Source organism: Nasonia vitripennis, chromosome 2, assembly GCF_009193385.2.
Source record: "Nasonia vitripennis strain AsymCx chromosome 2, Nvit_psr_1.1, whole genome shotgun sequence".
Classification (NCBI taxonomy): domain Eukaryota; kingdom Metazoa; phylum Arthropoda; class Insecta; order Hymenoptera; family Pteromalidae; genus Nasonia; species Nasonia vitripennis.
Genome location: NC_045758.1, coordinates 31,105,367 through 31,127,072, shown reverse-complemented (window position 1 = coordinate 31,127,072; position 21,706 = coordinate 31,105,367). Strand labels below are relative to the sequence as shown.

Below are 21,706 nucleotides of genomic sequence, written 5' to 3'. Positions count from 1 at the left end.
TCTACAAGAAAAATTTGATACGCTAAATTAAAAAATTCATATGGGCTTCAATATGAAAATATGAATGAAAACAGTTAAATCATAATCATGTAGGTTACATGTTTTCTAGGTAGCATAGTAAGTATCTGTGTAAAATTTCAGTTGTATAGCTTTTTTATAATGCAAATAAATGGCATTGTAACGATAGACAAACCCACTGACTCGTATACTGAACTTCAAATTCACTATTCGAACCAATAGTGATGACATTGATCATTATTAATATATTTATTAAAAAATAGGTTTGAGGGATTTATTAACATGTTACATGCTTATAAAATATTAGCAGACGTTAGTGTACCGCACAACACTTATAATAGATTTTCTACCAGTGTTATTAGGCAGAGATAGAATCAAGAGCGCGCGAAGCGCGCCTTCATTTCTAGTTATATACATTATCGATGGAACGAGCTTCAGGGTAAGAAACCATAAGATTCATAGTAAATATACTAAACACATCTGATTGCGATAATCAACAGAAAAAATGTACAAAATGTACAATCCGATGAGCCATTCACGACTTGAGTGCGTTTCTGGATACAAGTCTAACAAAGTTCAGAAATACTATAAGCTGCCGAAACTATAGTATTGCCACGCAAAAAAATAGATATCAAAAAGAAAAAAAAGAAAATATAGAGATTGCAAATTATTTCCTTCGCTATAATATTATAATTTCATTCGGAAAAATCATTTCATACTTCAAAATGCTGAAATAAACTTATTAAAATGTTCTATCTCTCAATTTTTCGGTTAATTTTATATTTTTCAAATGTTTTCCTCTTTAATTCTAGACGTCAATCTACTCTATAGATGCAGTACTTTATAGTATCTGCTGATGAAGTATAATTTTAATCGTGGACACTTTCCTATTTACTACTATATTTTCCTGCTATATAAATAAAAAAAAGTAAATCTGTCCATTCATGCGCAAGAGTTACTTAGAGCAGCTTAATGATCATACTCCCAGAGAAAGCTTCGGAAAAGTAAGATATTCGATTTAATTGAAAACAACTTAGAAACATATTTTGGCAACGCAAACGCCCGATAAGTAAACCGCAGAGTTTACAAGGATGATTACGAGCCTATATTTCAGCCCTTAACAGCGACTGCCCGAAGTTCAAGTCTTCATGTTTATGCATATTTTTTCGTCTTTTTCAAGCCCTTGAAGGTTAGATTGACGAAAAAACGAGCAAAGGTACCCAAATCACCCGATAAGTGAGAGCCAGAAATTCGCGATTTTCGGGGTCGGATAGGAGCCGATGCTTCGTCCCTTAGGTTCTACTCCTCCTAGTTTTACGTATTTTTCTCTCCTTTTTAAACCTAAGTAGGTTAGATTAATGAGAAACGTGCCAAAGCATCGAGAACGCCCGATAAGTGACCCAAGAAATATGCGATTTACAGCCTTGGGTTCGGGCCAATATTTCGTCCCTTAGCAGCAACTGCCCGAGATTCTGCCCTGCCTAGTTTTACGTATTTTTTTCTCCTCTTCAAGCCTATGTAGATTAGATTAACGAGAAAACGTGCAAACGTACCGAGAACGCCCGATAAGTGAACCCGGAGAAACACGCGAGTTAAAGCCTTCGGTTCGGGCCGATAGTTCGCCTCTTAGCAGAAACTGGCGGTGGTACAGACCTACCTGGTTTTGCGTATTTTTCCGTCCTCTTTAACCCTAGGTAGGTAAGATTAACTAGAAAACGTGCAAACGTACCAAGAACGCCCGATAAGTGAACCCCAAGAAACACGCGAGTTAGAACCTTCGGTTCGGGCCGATGCTTCGCCCCTTAGCAGGTACTGTCGGTGGTACAGCCTACCTGGTTTTGCGTATTTTACGTGCTCTTTAAGCCTATATAGGTCAGATTAACGAGAAAACGTGCAAAGATACCCAAATCGCCCGATAAGTGAGAGCCAGAAATTCGAGATTTTCGATACTTGGTATGTGGCGATTTCAGGAAGTCTACATAGTAGGAGTACTAGAATGGACAAAATGCAACGTTGGATTCATCGTAGCCTCTGCGATCGTCCGAAATCAAAATTGATTTATTTAACATGAATGTGGTTAATTTCAGATTGTTGGTAAGTAATGCTACATTAATTTTTATGTAAGTTTTATAATGCTATTTAATATAGTATTTTGTTTGAAAAATTTCGCTAAATATGGTTTAAAAAATTAAACCGTTACACAACTTTGATACAACTAAATACAATAAGCAATATGCATTTATCTATCTAATAATGTCAAATTATAGTCTAAAATCACAAACAATATTTTCAAGCCTTACAATTGATTGGCAACTGTTCAGTGAGAGTCTTTGAAACAGACTTTTGCGTCAAATCAGGGTTCGCGCCCTTTTCAACGCGTTCGGCGACTTTTTGGGATGCGCTGTTCTTGGCAACGCAGTGGAACGGAATGGCCTTGCTCTTAATGCTGCTAGGGCTGCACTTCGATAAGCAGGTAGGTATAGGTCGAAGCGAAAAGCAGATCTCGTTTTTGGATCTTATGATCTTAGTGCGGTGGGTCATGCAATGTTTTGCACCATCGGAATCCTGAGATAGTTCGGTTTCACGACCAGCTTCTTTTTCACTAATGACATTTCCAGGACGAATGGTTTGGTAGCTGCACTGAGATTTTTTGGCTTCATCGGCATTGCGAATTGCTGGTCCTTGGCACTGGTCATCATTGGTCAAGGCATAAGTGGCCGAGAATTCCTCGGGCTTCTGAAGAAGACAACCTTTGGGTGTCTGCTGGTCGTTCATGGATTCGCCATCGTTGTTACCACAGAGACCTCGAACGGAATCACGGTATCTCTCACCAGTCTGAAAATGTAGTACAAAAAGATTTATTTATCCAACAGTTATTTTATATTCAAAGATCGAATTTAAATAATTTTTAATCGACATACCTCGATCTGAGCACGGTATCCATCGTACACAATCTCGATGTCATATTTCTTGGAGACCAGCTTCAAGGATTCATCCGAAAGTTCGAAGAGCTCGAAGAGGACCTTTCCGTGCTTCTTCTCCTTGTAGCTCTTGTGTTTCGAGTAATGAACTTTGTTGCCGTTGACCTTGGCATGAGTCTGACGTGGTCCTGATGCGGAGAGTTCGATCAAACTTTCCCCAAGGGTGATTTTCAGTTCTTTCTGTCCATTCTCGTTCTCACGGGTCAGTATGCTGACCTGCATGTTCTCGGGAATCTCCAATTTCTTAGAAGGTGTGTCTGGATCGTGTTTTGGATAAGGAGTCATCGCGATGTGCCAACATGAGCCAAGTTGAAGTGGGTAGCGGTGGTTGTCGAATGTCCTGGCTTGCGTTTTGTCCAGTTGACAAACATCTGTGGAATGCGAATGATTTATTTGCAGAAATATGAAATCATGTTTTTATATATTCGTTAAATAGGGAAACTCACTATCGTTGAGTTTGTTCAACTCTTCGTCATCTTCATTACGATTGTCCTTAACGTTTCCATTATTTTTGTTGCTAATTAAGGCTACTTTGATGTTATTCAGTTGAATTTGACCTTCGGGTGTCTTGACAGTAACATCGACCTTCTCATCGTTAGGCGACATTTCGAAAGTGACCTTTACCTTGTTGTCTTCTTCCTTAATCATACGGTTTTTCCACGAGTGGGAGACGCTCTGAGTCATTCGTTCAGCTGCATCCCAAGCACTCATGACTATTTCTCTCATTGGTGACTTGTTAGGGAAAGTCACCGTGAAATCGCCTGCATCGGCTAAGGATGCACGCTTATTGATACGTTTGCAAGCCGAAGTCATCTTGTCACCGTGCAAGCTTTGCTGTTTCATACACACCCGGGCATCGTGAGATTGGCGAATCTGTTTTTTGCGCTCCTCAGTCTGTTTGATCTCTCCTCGAACTTTGATTCTGTTCTGTTTGTTTTCGTCATTTTCGTTCGTACCTATGCCGTAGTGAACGTTTAGGTCGTATTCACGACGATCATTGGCCTTTAAAATTTCTTCGAAGTCCAAAGATTCGATGTTGGGGTTCTTACCCTCGAATCCAGCAGATACGTGATAATCCTGTCCTCCTTTGGTCTCTACGGAGGCATAGAGCAAAGCGCGAGATTTTCGGTCGACGTTACTATCCGCAAAAGCTGCAGTGAGAGCTACAGAAGATTGCATGTCACCGTTGAGTTGCAGACTAATATCAACGACGTTAGCCTCAGCTGAGTTGATGTTCTTAGAGGCTTCTTTGAGAAGGGTCTGTTTGCGTTCTTGTTCACTAAGGCTTCTTTCCAGATGAACTGTTTTGGCGTTTGGTGACCAGCTTTCAGAGTTGTCAGTATTCTCGCTGTTTTCAGTGATCATGGAGTCATGCGAAATCCTCATTTCTGCACTCATATCACTACCTGGAGATACCTTTACGGAGTATTTCTGGTATTCCGAGTCTACGCTGTTCAAGTAGAACATGGACGAAATAGATTGGGTGAGTTTGCACATAGCTTCCATAGCATTTTGACGTTTGTTATAGCTGTTTCCTATTTCCTCTTCAAGGTGCCTCATCTGCCTTTCCCAATTGAATTGCAGTCTCTGTTTGTTGTTGTTATCGTTCAATTCTATTTGGGATGAGGTAGCGCGATTCTTGTGAACGGTAGCTGTGTTTGAATCTTTGGTAATTGGTTCCAAATTCAAAATATCATGTTTGGAGGTAAAAGGTTGGGTCCTGTACTGAATTATTTTGAATTCATCTAAGTTTTCATTCGGTTGGATTCTTAGACGTGTCTCTCCCTTATTTACGTCGTATTCAATTTCGGAACGGACAGGTAAATAAACTTGCATGTCCTTGTCGATGCCAACCATGTATTCTTGATGCTCGAACGGTGTGACAAAACCGAGCCTCTTTTGAGTCTGTAATCCGTAGACGATTCTTACGTTTCCAGACAGAGACGCTTTAGGCCACTCAGAACGACTGCCGGAGCCAGATGTAGTTTTCAAGTGGGATACTCCGCTGACGCTCGTAATAGTGGGATTTTTCACGGTAAAGCGGAACGGGAATCCAGTTTCGGTTGGGAAACTAATAGTGACTTCGAAGTTCTTTAATTTAGTTGCATCAAAAGATCTTCCTTGTTTCATGTCTTCGGCTAATTGTCTCAACACTATAAAAATTTTTTATATTTTAGTTTTGGCTGAATCAATCAATACAATACATTAATTTTTACACAGAATACTTACTTCCAGGAATCTTCTCCAAGGTATGATTATCAAAAGTCAAGAAATGATTCGCGAACTTATCATTTATGAAAGCAAATCCTTCAATTTGTTCAGTCTCTTCGCCGTAAATTCCTAACAGTTTAGCCAGATTTTCAGGTGAGTATTTTTGGTTTTCAGGTTTTTCGTTGCTGTCACTTCTTTGACTGTTGCTTATTCTCTGCTGAACAAAGTTCCAAAGGTTCTTAAGACTGGAAACTTCTCCACCAATCTCTATTTTTGGCATCTTCATTCCATTGTAGGTCGGTATGGTTATAACATACACGCCCTTCGGTATGATACTGTCCTCGCTACCAATAGTACTAGCTTGAATGAAATAATCCGACTGAGTCAGAGGATTCCTTAAATTGAAGAACATTTGTTTTGAATACTGTGGACCGTAGCTTTCAGAAGTCAATAAGGGTTGAGCAGCCCTAGCACTATCCAAGAGTCCCTGGTATTCATGGTTGTCATGAAGTTGAGCAAGCGATTCTATTGTCGATTTGACGGCTGAATTGACGTACTTGCTTGTGTCATAGTTTGTAAACTCAGCCATTCTCTGAAGCATACTTGCCGATGGATTGGATTGCATTAACAGATATACCGCTGCTGTACGGATTTCATGGTAATCGGCAGTATTAGAATAAATTTTGTAAAGAACGGATCTTCCAACCTTGGGAAATATGGAGGCGAGCTTGTTCAGTGAGAGAACCATAACTAGACGTTGGTATGGAGATATCGGCTTCTTGCCCTCAAGATACGGTTCAAAAACGGCGAGCACACGAGGGTGAGCTGTCTTTCCGAGTGCTATTGTGTACGTATGAATCCTTCTACTATCACCAGCGTCTACGGCCTTTAGCAATTCTTCCTCCAGGTATGGGATGTACTTTTCATGTAATTGACGGAAGTTTTTCGGCAGAAGTCTTCCAAAAGCATGAACTGGGTAATGGTTGTGTGCACTTTTCTTGTTGACAACGGCATGACGAATGAGATCAGCGAATGAGAGCACAGCGGCGTCACGAACAATTAATTCTCTTTTAACTTCCTCCATCTTGATCAATTCCTGATAAAAAGAATTATAAAATGTAGAATCATGGTTACGGTCAAAATTAATCATTTTCAACATCAGTACTTACGAAGTAAGTATCCATGTATTCAGGTGTAGGAATTCTGACTGACTTAGCCAAGGTATCGATGACATGCGTAGCTTCGGTACCTTCGATCTGTTTGTTCTGTACCCATTGCTTAATGTTAACGAGGGCAGGTCCAGTACCAGCTTGTGCAACAGCATCGCGGAAAGCAACCCAAGCGTTCCTGCGTGAAAGCTGTTCTGGGTTGTTCTGCTTAAGTTGGTTTAGAGATTGTGCTCGTTCGTACAAACTTCGCTGAACCGAAGCGATTTGCTCGGAATTCATGGTGCGAATAAGCTTGGAAAGGATGGTGAACTTCTCGAGCGTCTGCTCAGCGAACATGATATCTGGATTTTGCATCTCGTTACCAATCTCCTGGGCAATACTCGTAGCAGATTTAACAGCGTCGACCTTTTTGTTCTTCAGGATAGAATTGCCGTTGTTACCAATGAAGAATGGAAGCAGAGGACTTAGAGGTGCATCCGTCAGTTTTGGTTTTGGTTGCAGGTAGCTATCATCGTTGTTGTCGAATACACTGCCATCTGAATCAGATTCGGAGTCGGATTCGTCCGAATTTTTATTTTTTTCGTCTGATCTGCCTTTCTGGTTGTACTTGTTGGGACGACGTGCGGATATGCTGTCGATCGGACTGTTGTAGTTGTAAACCAAATTGCCTGTTGATTGAGGATTCACAGGAGATTCCATCGGTTCGGACATGTCCTCAACCTTGTGCAGAGTCAAGTTCATTCTACTGGCGACCATTCCTTGCTGGTTTTCCTCCTGATTATCTGCATGGTGAACCACCTTGTTCGTCGTTACCGAAGATTGAATAGTGTACTTCCTGAGGTTTCCGGAAATGATAACTCGGCTAACGGACGATCTCTATAAAGAAAGTAAAAATATGGGTTTAATAGCCTCTTTTAAATATTATTTACTTTCATATCACATTTTAAATAAAATTTTCACTCACCGAAAGATACTTTCTATTTTCATTGCTGCCAGGTTCCCACGCATTTCTGCCGTTGATATTGAAATGGTAGCCTGCTCTCTGCTCACAGTTGCTGTAGTTCTTAGTTTTAACCAGAGAAATCATATCGCCGTCCTCACGAAGTTCGGGCATAGGTGCCAATTCTGGTTTGTTCTGAAGTACTTGCTCGGGCAACGGCGAGATGTCATAAAGCACTTCGCACTTGCCACCAACAGAGTCTTCCATGGCTTTGAAAAAGGCGAAGGGTTGGTTTTCTTCGGGTAACTGATTGCGCTTGGATTTTTTGACGTTTTCGCCAGAAGTGTCGATCTGCAGTTGACTGACAATACCCTTGAGTACGTTGACTTCCCAAGTCGGCACATCCTTGTCGACAATCAGATCGCGAACGACGCCGTTCTTAGTCTTGATCTCAAAGGGCTTGCCGCTGAGAGGGAAAGTCTGCAGATTAATCAGATTCTGTGGAATTTCCGAGTCCCAGCCGTTCTCGAGCTGTGTGTGAATCGGCGAGTATCGCGGCTGCCAGATCTTGGCACGAAGAGTATCTTCGCCATTGGGCTGGACGGTGAGGTAAGCTTCGATCACAATACCGCTCAAATATTTTGACTGTTGATTGAATGTTGCTATAGTTCGGCTGTTAATTGCGTACGTGTACTGCTTTCCGTTCGTCCAACCATTTTGTTGGTTGGCGAATGTTGCTCCAACTAAAACAAATTTGTTTTTTTTTTATTGAAAATTGTATGATGTATTTGATATTGAAAAAGAAGCAGGAATAAAAATCGAATAAGTTTTATTTTGAGTAAAAACTACTTACTGAGGAGCAACAAAATCGCGGGTGACCACATCTTGTTCTTCGTCGCAATTTAGCGAAGAATGAAGCATTTATCTATTACTTGAAGTATTTATACTAGCATACATTCGAATTAGTCAATATCTCGAATGCAAAGTCAGCAACAAAATCCAAATCATTGCTCTGGTACATACTGTACATGATACATAAGCATATAATGAAAAAGAATTTTCTTGCTACTGCAATTACGCACTGAATATATATAAAAATATCGTGTTTACCAGAAAGTATGTAATATAATGTATTATATAAAAAAAATTATTTTGCTAAGTATCGATTTTAAATAAATTTTTTTGAAAATGTATTTAACACATAAAGCATGTGAAACTAACTCATTAATCATTAATTAGAAGAAAATTTCCACTATTATTTTGCAAGCCACCTTATCGGGAATTTTAAAAACTTTTTGTTAATTCAGCGCTTGATAAGCTATTTTCAGTTAAACGATCAGTATTTCATTCATGACTATTTATTAAAAATGCTCATGCGTAAAATACGTCCAGAGCTTTATTTCAGGAAAATAATTGGTATATCATAGCTAAGAGAATAAGGAACAGTTCTTATACAATATATATGTATTTATTTTATAATAATATTAGTTATTATGTATTTTACAAAAGATCAGTTTAAGTTAACATTTCGTAAACTTTGTATTAAATGTGTGCGGACATCAGTCTAAAAAACATAAAAGTTATGTTATTACCCGATGTTTCACGTAGTAAAAGAGACAGACAGTAACATAAAACTTACAAGCTATTCAGCAAAATTACATTAGCCCTAAAACTAGATATATATTTACATAGTTTATGTACAAGTATATGAACCCTAAATTCAGTTCATAAATCCACTTAATCGTATATGTAATCAAATTTGTTTCACATATGACATAATATAATACTTGGAAAAAATTTTCGATTCATCCATCGATGTACGCTTAATTCGATTTAACAAGAACAGACTTGGGATTTGACTGCATCGTCGATCCCATATCCATCTGTACCGGTGTGATAACAGCCTTGACGTTGACGGAGATGCTGGTCGGTTGTGGTACCTCTTCGCTGGTCTCGACTTCTTGTAGGATATCGTCGAGCTTAGCCACAAAGTGATTCGCGTTGTCGATGCTAAACACCATCGGTGGTTTCAGCTTGAGGATGTTGTAGTCCGGTCCTTCACTGCTGACGATGATCTTCTCCTCCTTCATCCTGTAAACGACGTACTTGGCTTCGGCGATGGCTGGGGTTCGCTTCTTGCGGTCCAGTACTAGCTCGATACCGACGAAAAGGCCGACACCTCGGACGTCGCCGATTATCGGACGGCGTTTGGCCAGTTTCTTCAGTTCGGAGATAAGGTGGTTGCCGACCTTCAAAGCGTGCTCCTGGAGATTATCGCGCTCGATCACCTCCATCACTGCGTTCGCCACTGCGCAGGAGACTGGGTTGCCACCGTACTGTAAGTAAAGAGATTCTTCGTTAATTTCGTGACGAATTTTCGAAAATTCTTAATCGTATCTTATCGAAAAAATTTAAACTTAAAAGATTTCACTCGTATCTCCGCAATCTTTTTCGCAATACGGCTCATACTTTTTCCCCGAGAAGATGGGGTCTTCAACATAAAAATCTCACGACCAGCTTCCAATCCGCCGCAATGAATCCATACATAACAATAAAAAAAAAGAAAGAAAGAGCCAACCTCTCTCTCGTGGTCGTAAATACGTTTGCACCCCCGCCGTAAATGAGCCTTCTCGTGCCCTCGTCGATCGATACCGGTTAAACAGCGATAAATGCAGCGATCGGATATTCGCGCCGTAAATAAAGCGGCGCATGCATAATGCATGAATGCAACCGAGAGAGAGAGAGAGAGAGAGAGAGAGAGAGAGAGAGAGAGAGAGAGAGAGAGAGAGCACGAATATATCTCTGTACATCGGGTTGGCTGGCGCGTTGATACGTATATACCGGATTTTATGGCGATAAGCGTAAAAGTGTGTTTTTAGGTATATACGCCAGCGCATCGATGATTCGATCTCTTAATGCCGCGACACTTACTCGCCTTCCGTATTTATAGGCTTTCGGAGAATTATGTGGACGTGAGTATTGTTGGGGCTGATTTACTCGTGGCTACGAACTAATTTTTCAATTTGTTAAAAAAAAAAGTATTACGAAAAACAATTACCGTGTTGAAGTACTCGATGCCGGTATCCCGGAAGCTTCGTGCGATCTCTTGAGTCGTGATAACAGCAGCGATGGGATGTCCATTACCCATAGGTTTGCCAACGGTGACGATATCGGGAACGAGATCCTCTCCATAAAGCTGGAAGGCCCACATGTGGCTGCCCACACGACCGAAGCCAACCTGAACCTCGTCGGCGATGCAGACACCACCAGCTGCACGCACGTGCCTGTGAAGAAGCAAACAAAATCGGTTGATTAAGAAAAACGCTTTCTTCGCAGATCTCTCGTCAAAAGAGCGGAAACTTACTTGTACACATTTCTGAAGTAGTTATCAGGCGGGAGGATCTGTCCACCGACGGACATGAGGCTCTCGGCAATGAAAGCGCTGACGCCACGGCCTTTCGCCTTCACCTCCTCGCAGATCTGCTTGACGTCATCGGCGTACTTCACGCCCAAGTCCTCGTTCGGGTAGCAGTCGTCGCGGTATTTTCCACGGTAGACGTCCGGGCATGGGGCCTGGGATCGATCGTTATTTTGTATATCAATTTTATTTATTAGAGATTTTTTTCTCAATTAATTACGATGGTTATTAGATTACTCACAACGTGCACGTGCTCTTTCTTGCCGTTGTCTATGTGTTTGAACTTGTACGGCGATATGTCGATCATCGAGGTCAAATGTCCGTGATAAGCACTATAATCAGAAAGTGAAAAAAACGAAGGCTTAGTAAACGTTTTGACAATCATCTCGGAAGCTTTAACAAAACATCGAGATTCTTTTTTTTCAGAGTATACATAAAAAGAAAGATAATTATCTGTAACGAAAATTTTGTCAATAGGCCTGAAATGTGCGTACGAAAATACGGTTATAAGTAATCCGCTGTAAAAAATGTAACTCATTTTTTTTTTAATGGTACTTCTAGAACAAAATAAAAGTTTAAAAAAATTTATTTTCCCGCTAAAACAGAGTAAATGATTTTTAGGATTATGAAGAAAAGATCATTATTGAGGTTTACCAATCGAGTTCACGCATTCACAAATTTGGTTAATTGTAAATAGTTAAGAATGTAAAACATTGTTCAGTGGAGGTGCCTCTGTTCAACCATAATTTAGAGAAGGTTTGCATTCAAAGTTTGTACACATATAACAGGTATCATAATGAAACATGCAGTTGAAACAATTAGTATTATGATATATAAATTTAATATATATATATATATATGAATTATATTATATTATTATTATTCTCGTCGAGAATTTGCATTAAAATCCGATGAACGCAATCGTCGGCTAAACGATTCTCTCAACCATAGCGATTTCCTCTTTCGCAATCGGTTAACGCAAATTCTCGTAGTGGCGACAGTTGAAAAAATGTGTACAAAGTTTGAAAAGTATAATCATCGTAACTCGTGTGTAACTACTTCTTTATCTTGTCCTAAACACGTCATGTGAAACTATTTGCCAAGCCTTTTATCTTCAGATTCAGATCGATCCACAAAACCGACGGAAAAACGTAGACGCCTCCACTTGAACTAGAAAAAATAGCGTCGAAACGATAACCATCAAAAACTTGCGAATGCGAGCATGATAAGAGTTTGTCGATTCTCAAGAGAGAAAAAAATCTTTCGTCATATTCCAGTGTCACATCCTATAGTGCAAAAATTCTCGGATAAACGAAAATGTCATTGGTTTCAAATACATCACATACGTAGTATCCTCAGTGTGTCACCTAAAATGCGACATAAGCTTTTTATCGAGGAGGATCGATAAATTGTGTGTTTGTGTGCGTCGCTCGAAGCTCTGATGATCCCGTGCGTGTGTATTATTTCAACATCTCTCGTGGTTCTTTGTTATATATCCATTTTTCCACGTTTTTATTTTGTTAAATGCCCGCAGACACGCTGAAAACAAGCAAAAGTAAAGACGGAGTCGATTAATGATCGTGAACACTTGGCTGGGGTGTAATAGTCTGAGGAGAAATAATAGTTCATCTATGTAATGGGGTATTGTAAATGCTGTCGAAACGTCCGATTCTCCCCTTTCGTCCATCACTTCGGATTCTGTCAATAATATCCTTGTTCTGTACATGTGTAAGAATGTTATACACATCCTGGACAGTTCTGACATGAATCGGGTCAACAGCAATTGCATGTACAAAAGCGGGTTCACACACAAATACAAAGCAGCACAAAATATAAACGATAAAGCATAAAAATAAACGGTTAGTAATTATAAAGAGCGAGCGAAAAATTAAGTTAATAAAAGCTGGCATCGCCCTGCAAATAAAAAGAAAAACATGTCTAAGAGCTTGCAGAGGAGGTACCGTCACATCTCCGCCAACAGAGCAAATCGAACATCCGGTGCAAGTCTCGGAGGAAGAAGAAGAGCAATAGCAGAGCAGTAGCAAAAGTCGAGGACAGGGTCGCGTCGAAATATGCACACTTGGCTCGAGAGTTTCGACGGCAGTTGTTCGACTCCTCTAACTTATTTGCGAAAGCTACAGAGGTTTGAAGCTTCGACGTACAGTACACCGAGAATAGAGGCTGTGAGGATAAAAATCGCGTTAAATTTTGGCTTTAAAGCCCATTCCATCGTCGCAGCCTATATATAAAAAAAAGATACCGAACATCAACAAACGAATACGTAACGATAAACAAATAGATCGCAAACTCACTGGTCGATGGTGATGACGTCCTTATTCTTGGTGTGGGTGTGAGCGAGTCTCAGAGCGAGATCGTTAGCCTCACTGCCCGAGTTGACGATGAAGCAGACCGACAGCTTCTCGGGAAGAGTCGAGGTGAGACGACGAGCGCAGATGACGATGTTATCATGCAAGAAGCGCATGTTGGTCGACAGCAGGGCCATTTGCTCCTGACCCGCGCGAACCACGTCCGGGTGACAGTGACCCACTGCAGAGATCGAAAATCGGTTATTATGCCTCCCTTCGATATAGTCTACTCGAGAAGAAGGAAAATGACGTAACCGATCGCTTACCGTGAGCTACATTGTTGATGCAGTCCAGGTACTCCTCGTTCTTCTCGTCGTACATGTACTGGCCCTTGCCTCTGACGATCTTCAACGGGCTGGACTTGTAGAAGAGCGTACACGACTCTCTGCGGGTACAGAAGCACTCGGTTATCATCGGACATATATATAGCCGCGCGTGAATCATCCTACTTATACAACGACCGATTTCTGAGATTCAATCCGATTTACACACACCTCCAGCGAATGATGCGGAAAACGGTGACGAAATTAATGGATTAATAAAGCAATTAAAATCCGGCGCGAAATTCTAATCCCTCCAGCTCCTGCGCTCTCCTCGTTTAATTTTCCCCGGCTATATCCGACCTTTCGGCTCTAATTACAGGCCGCGCGCAAAATTTAGCCGCCACCGCCGAGGGTGTTTCTAATTAGGAGATCGTTTCCGCGCGCCGGATTTTCCCGCGAGGAAATCTGGCCGAGCTTTTTTCGTCGCGTCTCTCGTGGTTTTAAAAAGTTTATTTTTAACACGATACACAGTAGCGCTAAGTAATTACGAAACAGACTCGTTAATCTATTCTCGGCCGCGTTCGCCGATAACGCAATATGCGTGCCGATCTCTCGATCTCGGCAAAAAAGCGTCCTAGATCTGTATATATTAGTCGAAGCGCATCTGTCCATACCGGCCATTAAACCGAGCGCGCGCTCATTACGACATTAGCCTGTAATACGTGTGCGCTTATCTGGAATCATTTCTGGCGAGTCGAAGAATCCAGTTTGTGAAAGCCTATACCATAACGAGCTGGCTCTAGACTAAGTAGCTGTATAGATTAGATCCGTGCGTGCTGCATATAAGAAAAAATCTCGTTCTACATAAAAGCTGTATCTCCGCTTTTTGCCGATCTCTGCGCGTGTAACATTTAGATGGACACACGTGCGTGGCTTCGTTTTTTCATTAACGCCATTCGGGAACCGAGATTCTAATCCTCTTAATGATCGTATCGATCGAGCATCGTCATCCCATCAATGAAACAAATTAATTAAATCCCCGCACTACATATAGATAAGTCGAATCGAGTGTTGGAAAAAAATCTTTTGTTTTCGGCGACACGTGCGCGCGATAACGCCTGATAGTACGACGGATCGACGCGTAATACATGCGTATATAGCCGCAGGCGGCGTCAAACCTCTTAATGACTCGAGGTCAGCTGTTATATATATATATATATATATATATATGTGTGTGTGTGTGTGTATATATATACGCGCGTGTATACACGAAGATGGCATCATGCTAATACGGATCTAGGCCCGGACGGTATCTCGCAAGTGCCGCCGCTGTATTGAATTAGGGTAATGCCGCAGGATTTGTCGCGCGGCTGATAAGGAAGTCGGGATTTGATATCGTCATCTAAAATTCTAATTGAATCGTGAGTTTGTTTATGGAAATATTAACTAGGAACTTTCCGAGGTGTGCGATCCGATTGAGATTTGTTTTAATCAATCGAGGTTGATCGAATGTAATTAAAAGTATAGACTCACCCGATGTAACGCTCCCTGAGCTTGAGGGTCTCGTGTTTGGGCATGTGCTCCAGTGACTCGGCCATTGTTTTGCTGTGATGCCTAAACTGCCTGAAACATGCGATAAGTGCGAAAATTGGTTTAGCTGTTACGTTAACGAATTCGTGAGAAGTAATAGCGTTAGTTATATAGGAGTAGGATAAGTGGTAATTTTTCGAGAATGATAAATGATACAGATTAAAATTTAATAAGCTCCATTTCGAGAGGTAAGTAGAAAAATTGCCAAGGTAGTTTGAGGATAAAAAACCATTACAGAAACGATTACTGATACAGCATACATAATGACAAGGGACATTAGTCCTGCACTTAATGCGAACTACACTTATCACCGACCGTATGAAACAAAAGACTATCTACAGCAATGATCCATTTACTCGTAAAGTTTGCGCCTATCATAAAAAGGTAATTGCGTTATCTTAAAGGTCCGATGAGGCGCATTTACAAAAAATTGGCGCAACAGTTCGAAGAAAAACGAATGATTTTCTACGCATGCAAACATCGCTTATCGCCAAAAACAAAAAGAACGTCGGACAATCTACAATGATCCATTACGACGTAAAAATTCCGCTTATCATAACAAAAACAGTTGCGATATCCGAAAAGTTGGTTAAAAAAAGCGCAATCGCGTCGTAAATAGAAGCGCTCCACTAAAAATACCGACGACGAGCGTAAACAAAGCTCGGATGAAGAATATGTGCAGCGATCGCCAAACTCTTGAGCGCGTTGCGCAAAAAAAAAATTATTGAGCCTCTCGGCGAAGCGTCAGCCGCGTTTTATCGGGTCGACAACCGCTACGCTCACGTGGAAAAGTCGAAGTGCGCTATAGGAGATAAAGTTTGGAAGAGATACGTATAAATGTATGCTGATTACGAGGAGGAGTGTCCCCAACATTGTGTAACCAACTCATAAAGCTAAGTTTTCTGAATCAAGGGAGTAAAAAAGTATTAATAAATTAATAAATAAATTATTCTCAAAGGGCAACAAAAAAAGAATTCTCGGAAAGCAATTTAGCTAATTTCAAAGGCGTCTAGGTCGAAATTATACGTTACGCGATGACACGCGTAAACTATGAAAGCTGTATGCGCCAGCTGATTTACAATTTATAACGAGGCATATACGAGATGCAAATTGAAAGCGCTAAACACGTGTGAAGCAATGAAGTGCTATACTATACATCGTATATAATTAACAACTGTCGTTCGCAATCTTTAGCTATTCGAGAAACCTATGAATATTAAAAAAGTTAGTTTTTCGAAAGACTATGGAAATATATTACGAAAAGAGAATGGACGAAAATTTCGTGAGAAAATGAAAATCCCAGCTAACGCTCCCGGCGAGCACGTGTAACCTTGACCGAGTTCACCGATCAATAGTCCGGGATTGTCGCACCTGAATTTCTCTCTCGATTCCATCGCGAACGTTGCACGCTTTTTCACATTGATATAACGATATCCAACACGTGTTGCACACGATTGTTTAATTCTACTAAAAAAAAATATTCACAAGTGAAGTAACAAAAAAAAAACAATGATTTTCCGAAAAAATGTAACAAAATGCATACGTCAATATATCACCGCAGAATAGGTATATATCTAAGCAACAAAAACGACAGAGCAAAACTGCGCAAAACCGAGACAGAACCGCGCGAAAAATCGATACCCTAACCCCCGCGCGCAAGTAGTACGAACCAACAGCCTCCGCAAGTAGTACGAGAGATAGCCTGACCATCTCAGCCAACAATAATAACAACAACAGCAGCAGCAACAAATCGTGTAAGTGCAAGCGTACCTGGGAGAGAAGAATCGAAAGCGCGGAGAATCCAAAGTCGGATGCAGGAGTAAGTGGAGCAGTGGACTCGGCCGGCAAGCACGGAAGTGAGACTCGTCGAAGATATCCACTACAGCGGCGGTAGCAGTGGTGGCTCAGAAAGCGAGAGAGAAGAAGTAAACTCCTCGGCTTCCCTGTGTGTATGTGTCGCGACCTACTGCGGGTGACGTCACTTATAAAGCCGCGCGCACGGCTGAAAAAAGAGCGGGGAACTGCGCGCGCAGCTTATTTGCCTAGTCGTTCGGTGCGAGACTCGGTACGGCCCTCTCTCTCTCTCTCCCTCCCTCCCTCGCTCACAAACTCCCTTATTTTTCTCTCGCGCACTGCGACGCGCGCGAGAGTATATTGTACTCCTCCCGCGCCTACTATCTTTCTTTGTCGTGTATCTATATTCGTTGTTGCACGACTATACGTAGGAAAGCCGCAATGGGCCGTTGGTTACGTTTGGTATTATCAGTGGAAAGTTCGGCTCTCTTTCTCTCCCCGGCGCTTGTCAAATATTGAATGTCCCATGATTTATCGCCGGAGAGAGATGTGTGCGTTCGACAAAATGCCATGTGTTTGCTCGTCTCGAGAGAGCTGTGTCCGAGAGTTTTTCGGCGAAAGAGAGCGAAAGAGGTGCTTATCTCGGGATTAGAAGTTTGGAATGACGCAAACGAATTTCCTTTAAAGTACCTATATCTATGTACTCTGATTTTTTGGATTGTCATGCTCAGTCATGCGAACGTCTTCGAGAAATTTCTGCAGACTTTTTTCGATTGGCGACAGATTGTTTTCGAAAAAATAGATATCAAACTCTGCCGTGATTGATTCGATGGCAATCGACGGTGTATGGATCGCAATGATCAGAAGATAATAAGTCAGAGATTTCACGGATTCGTAAATGAGGAAAGACCGCTCACTGATAAGCGACGATAGGTGGCGCCTGGGCACTTTTTCACTTCCCTCTTAGATTATGCATCTCGCAATATTATATTCATATGCAACGAAATATTCTCCGAGGGTAATTTTCCGTTACCTGGAATTCGCGAAATCCCCCAATTCGGCAGATACATCCGAGTGCATAATTCATCTCGTCGGACGAATTATGACGGGCAGAGAGAGAGAGAGAGAGAGAGAGAGAGAGAGAGAGAGAGAGGGAGAGAGAGAGCAAGTGGCTTACAGGATTATGCATGTTTAGACCGGTTCTGCAGATTCGAATTCGCGCTGCATTCATTGCTGAGCCGATTACAGCGTCAAGTATACAGCTTCGCTGTATTGTGCAGCGAGTGAAGTGTGCTCGAAAAATTTCCATCGAGTTCGATGTAACCGATCACTCTGCAGTGATTTACGATGCGAAGGCTCTGCGCGTTATGCAAATATAACAATACACTGTGCGCGCGATTATCCCCCTCTCGAACATAAACTACACACAAGAATTGGCCAGAAGCCAGTCGACATTCCTAAGCCTCAACGAGGGTCAACCATCATCGCGCCACACACGCAACTAATTAGTCGATATCGACTCCAATTTCGAAGGGAAAATCAGATTTTTTCTTATCGAGACAAACACGATAGCATCTGACATAGCGCGCGAAAAAAAGAGACTCGCGCTATATCTTTCTATTCTATCTACGAAAAACAATCTCGCCTTCTATATTTTCCTCCTAGCTCTTCAAAGCTCACGGCTCTCCAAGGCCGAGAAAAATCCCAGGGACGCTGTGTACAAGCGTTATATGCATATTTTCGCGGCGAAAAAGCTCGAAAAATTCGACGAGAGACAGCAGCAGCGCGGACGCGAATGCAACGCACGTGCTATATAGTGCATCTCTTATTTCACTTGGCGCTGAGCCGTCGTAACTTGGCGCGCGCGAGCACGTGCTACGAAACCGTCATCGCCCAGTCTGCGCGATGCTTTGGCTTTTATCGTTTCCTACTCTTCTTGCGCAAGCTTGCGGTAACACCTTCGTCGCGGCGCACTTACTTATTTTGCGGCGAAAGAGAAGGCTGAATGCTTGATGCGGTTGGGATGTTTCGGGATGAGACAATGCCTTTTGTTGGAGAAATCGATGAATATGCAGTAGAATAGTAGTGCGTTCATTGAGATTATCGTAGCAGTTTTTTCAATGTATAAACTAATGATGTATTTTCATCTCGTAAAAGACTCGTTAATGTACGCCGAGCAGCATTCAAACACTCGCTCGTTGTATTTCTGTGGAAATTTATGTTCCAGTTGATATGAAAATTTCCAACACCATATGCATTGATAAGATACCGTCATCCTCGATTCGGTTCGAACGAGTTTATACCCGATGGCAATTCAAAAATTCACGTTGGATACACACGATGCTTTGAAATTGCGCAACCGATCGTCGCGGCGAAAAAATCGGTTGTACCCATACCGATCTTTTTAACACGATTTCCCCGTCAGGTTCATCGCTATCGACTTACTAACGATCGAAAAAGTGTACTTCGACGCTGGAAAAATTCCGTCAAAGACGGAACGTGTCGCGCCAGTATACATCGTGAAATTCACGTGTTCGCGTCAGCAAACAACGAAACCCGTAGCAGCCGATCCCGCGTGTACGCCGTTATCCTTATCGCCTTAAATATTGACACACACGTACGTATCAACACACCTCTGCAGCTCCGATCGGTATACGGATGCGCCGCTCAGAAAAACGTGCCGCTATCACGTGTCCGAGATTACACGGCCGACGCCAGGTGTTTCCGCCCGACCGGTCACACTTATACCGATCTCCGGGGGTTTTTCTTCTTTTTAACTCACAGTTGGGATGGATGAACCCGAGTAAACGTAGTGAAATAAACGTGTTATTATTTTTAGACGGAAAGTTTTTTCGTGACTATACGTGGAATTGTATTGTATCTTTTATTAGAACGGCGACGATAAGACGGGGACCCGCTGCTGTTGGGGTCATTTTATCTAATTATAAGTCTGCGGATCGTGCCCGCGATTTAATGAGGCGCGAATTCAAACCGAAGTGTTCACAGGCAGATTAGCTAATTCAGGACTAAAAATAGACGAAACGTTATTGCGTCACCGATCGGTTAGTACAGTGCGAAGCTTCCGAAGATTAACGCGTATACGTTACAATGAAATTCAGTTTACGATCGTTCGACGCTACCAAAAAAAAAGCACGAACAAATACAATGAATCCTAAGCTCAAAGCAAACATCAGATCCCCGTCGATTCATCCGTGTCGTAAATGACGCAAACGATCAAACATCATCAGCTCTTCCCGCAGCGGTTACTTTTGGACTCGCGTGCCACTCAATGAGATAAAGCTTTCCCGTGGCTCCATTGTTAGCATTACGTGCGCGGCGCAGATTAGCGATTGCAAAACGAGATTTACTAAAATTGCCGTCGTAAATAAATCGGGAGAAGAAAAAGCTCACACCGAGCGCGAACGAGCGAGATAAGAGTGTGGACGGAAAGCGCGCAACGCCCGGCAAAAATTAGCGTCGATTCGTCATTCGACAAACGGCCTCAAATCTATTGTCGACGGTTTTAGAGAGATATAGACTGTTTGCAGCCGGCTTCTGATAATTGGCGTGCGAGGAGATAAGTCAAACATCGCTAAGCCCATACATTGTCACCGATCGGTTAAACAATTGAATAATGGAATTTTGTCGGGATTTGACCTAGAAAGCTCTTTTGATTTATTTTCGAAACCATGATAACGTTTGAGTAATAAACATCGGCGCGCAAAATCAATCAGGGATTCAAGTGCAAATCAAGATTTTCGGTGTGACGGATGAAGGTTGCGACGATTTTTTCAATCATCGCTAAATATTTGCCGCGTGCAATCAATATAGGGAAGCTGCATTCTTGTTTGAGGCTGCATTAGCGCGGGTAAGCTGACTCCCAATATTGTTGCAGCGGGACGTTCGCTGATACCGGTCAAATTTCGATATCGCGCGGAAAATTTTTCTACCTGAACGCACAGTATGCAATTCTCGAGAGTTACATCAGCAGAGCGTTGCCAATCTCCACCGAATTCGAAAAACAAACGAAACTCGAGTCGGAGATAGCGGAGGTGAAAAATGTCTCGAAAAAGAGAAAAGCTTCCCTGATGTCTACATATCAAACAGAGGAGATATCGCCGGAAAGACGCGCAAAATTTTCCTGCCGGCGCTATCGAGTGCAGCACGTGGACACACTCCTCCAACCGATTCGCTCACGTGATTATACACACACTTGTGCCACACACTCGTCTGGCGGACTATGGTATAATCTATCACGGAATGCAGCCGACGCGTCGCGCTCTTAATTTAGATACATTTGTACGCGTCGTATAGGAACACACACACACACTACTTAGTTAGTTTTTTTATTGGTCTGTTTTGCTCTTTCCTCGATAGGCGCCTTCTCTGAGTATAGGGAGACGATCATGGGAGAGTCTTGTAATATACTTGCCGTCGTCGATGAGAATACGGTATAGCCTCGAGGAAAAAGAGGCACAATTTTTGGTAAAAGATTTTCTCTTCCTGTTTAATACCGATTTACGAGGATCTCTCTACATCGACCGGAAGATCGGCATCACTTGTCTGGAAGTGCGGGACATTGACTGCGGCGATTCCCGCCGATCGATATACTGAAATATCGCCGCGTCCCACGATCTTTGGTACTGGCCTATTTGCAATATTTTAGTGGCACTGTAGACGGTGGTGGTAGAGACGCGTAGGGGTAAACAAGTGGGGGGAAATATCGGTCTATATAAATCACGCGTATGCCGCATGCCAATAACGAGCGTACATTGTGAAATATTGTTGGCTCGTTGCCCTTGCAAATTAGGAACCAATTGTACGGGTTCTTTATTCGATTATTAGCGGCGATGATGGCCTGTTTTCCATTCGCGGGAGATCGAGCTTATATCCTGCATAGATGTCGCGTGATCGACGACGACCCGTTTAGAAATCAATAAAATAAATTCGTTCAAT

At 42.0% G+C, this 21,706-nt stretch overlaps 2 protein-coding genes across 3 annotated transcripts; both read right to left on the bottom strand.

The window, feature by feature from the left end:
• Window positions 1–2,127: 2,127 nt before the first annotated feature.
• On the bottom strand, window positions 2,128–8,709 carry LOC100114046 (vitellogenin). The gene is made up of 7 exons (XM_001607346.6): window positions 8,173–8,709; window positions 7,344–8,062; window positions 6,380–7,255; window positions 5,229–6,306; window positions 3,446–5,152; window positions 2,940–3,370; window positions 2,128–2,853 (listed from the first exon to the last, which is right to left on the bottom strand). Exons 1-7 carry the CDS (start codon window positions 8,201–8,203, stop codon window positions 2,308–2,310), a joined length of 5,388 nt encoding a protein of 1,795 aa, XP_001607396.1. The 5' UTR covers window positions 8,204–8,709; the 3' UTR covers window positions 2,128–2,307.
• A 59-nt stretch (window positions 8,710–8,768) lies between these two features.
• On the bottom strand, window positions 8,769–21,395 carry LOC100122119 (5-phosphohydroxy-L-lysine phospho-lyase). Of its 2 annotated transcripts, XM_032597374.1 has the most exons (9): window positions 21,183–21,395; window positions 16,727–16,977; window positions 14,900–14,989; window positions 13,370–13,488; window positions 13,050–13,284; window positions 10,979–11,069; window positions 10,684–10,892; window positions 10,378–10,603; window positions 8,769–9,655 (listed from the first exon to the last, which is right to left on the bottom strand). In XM_032597374.1, the coding sequence occupies exons 3-9, from the start codon at window positions 14,962–14,964 to the stop codon at window positions 9,143–9,145; spliced, it is 1,458 nt and encodes a 485-aa protein (XP_032453265.1). In that variant the 5' UTR covers window positions 14,965–14,989; window positions 16,727–16,977; window positions 21,183–21,395; the 3' UTR covers window positions 8,769–9,142. The 2 variants fall into 2 exon arrangements, with proteins under 2 accessions (XP_032453265.1, XP_016838408.1); XM_016982919.3 differs by lacking the exon at window positions 16,727–16,977.
• Window positions 21,396–21,706: the final 311 nt, after the last annotated feature.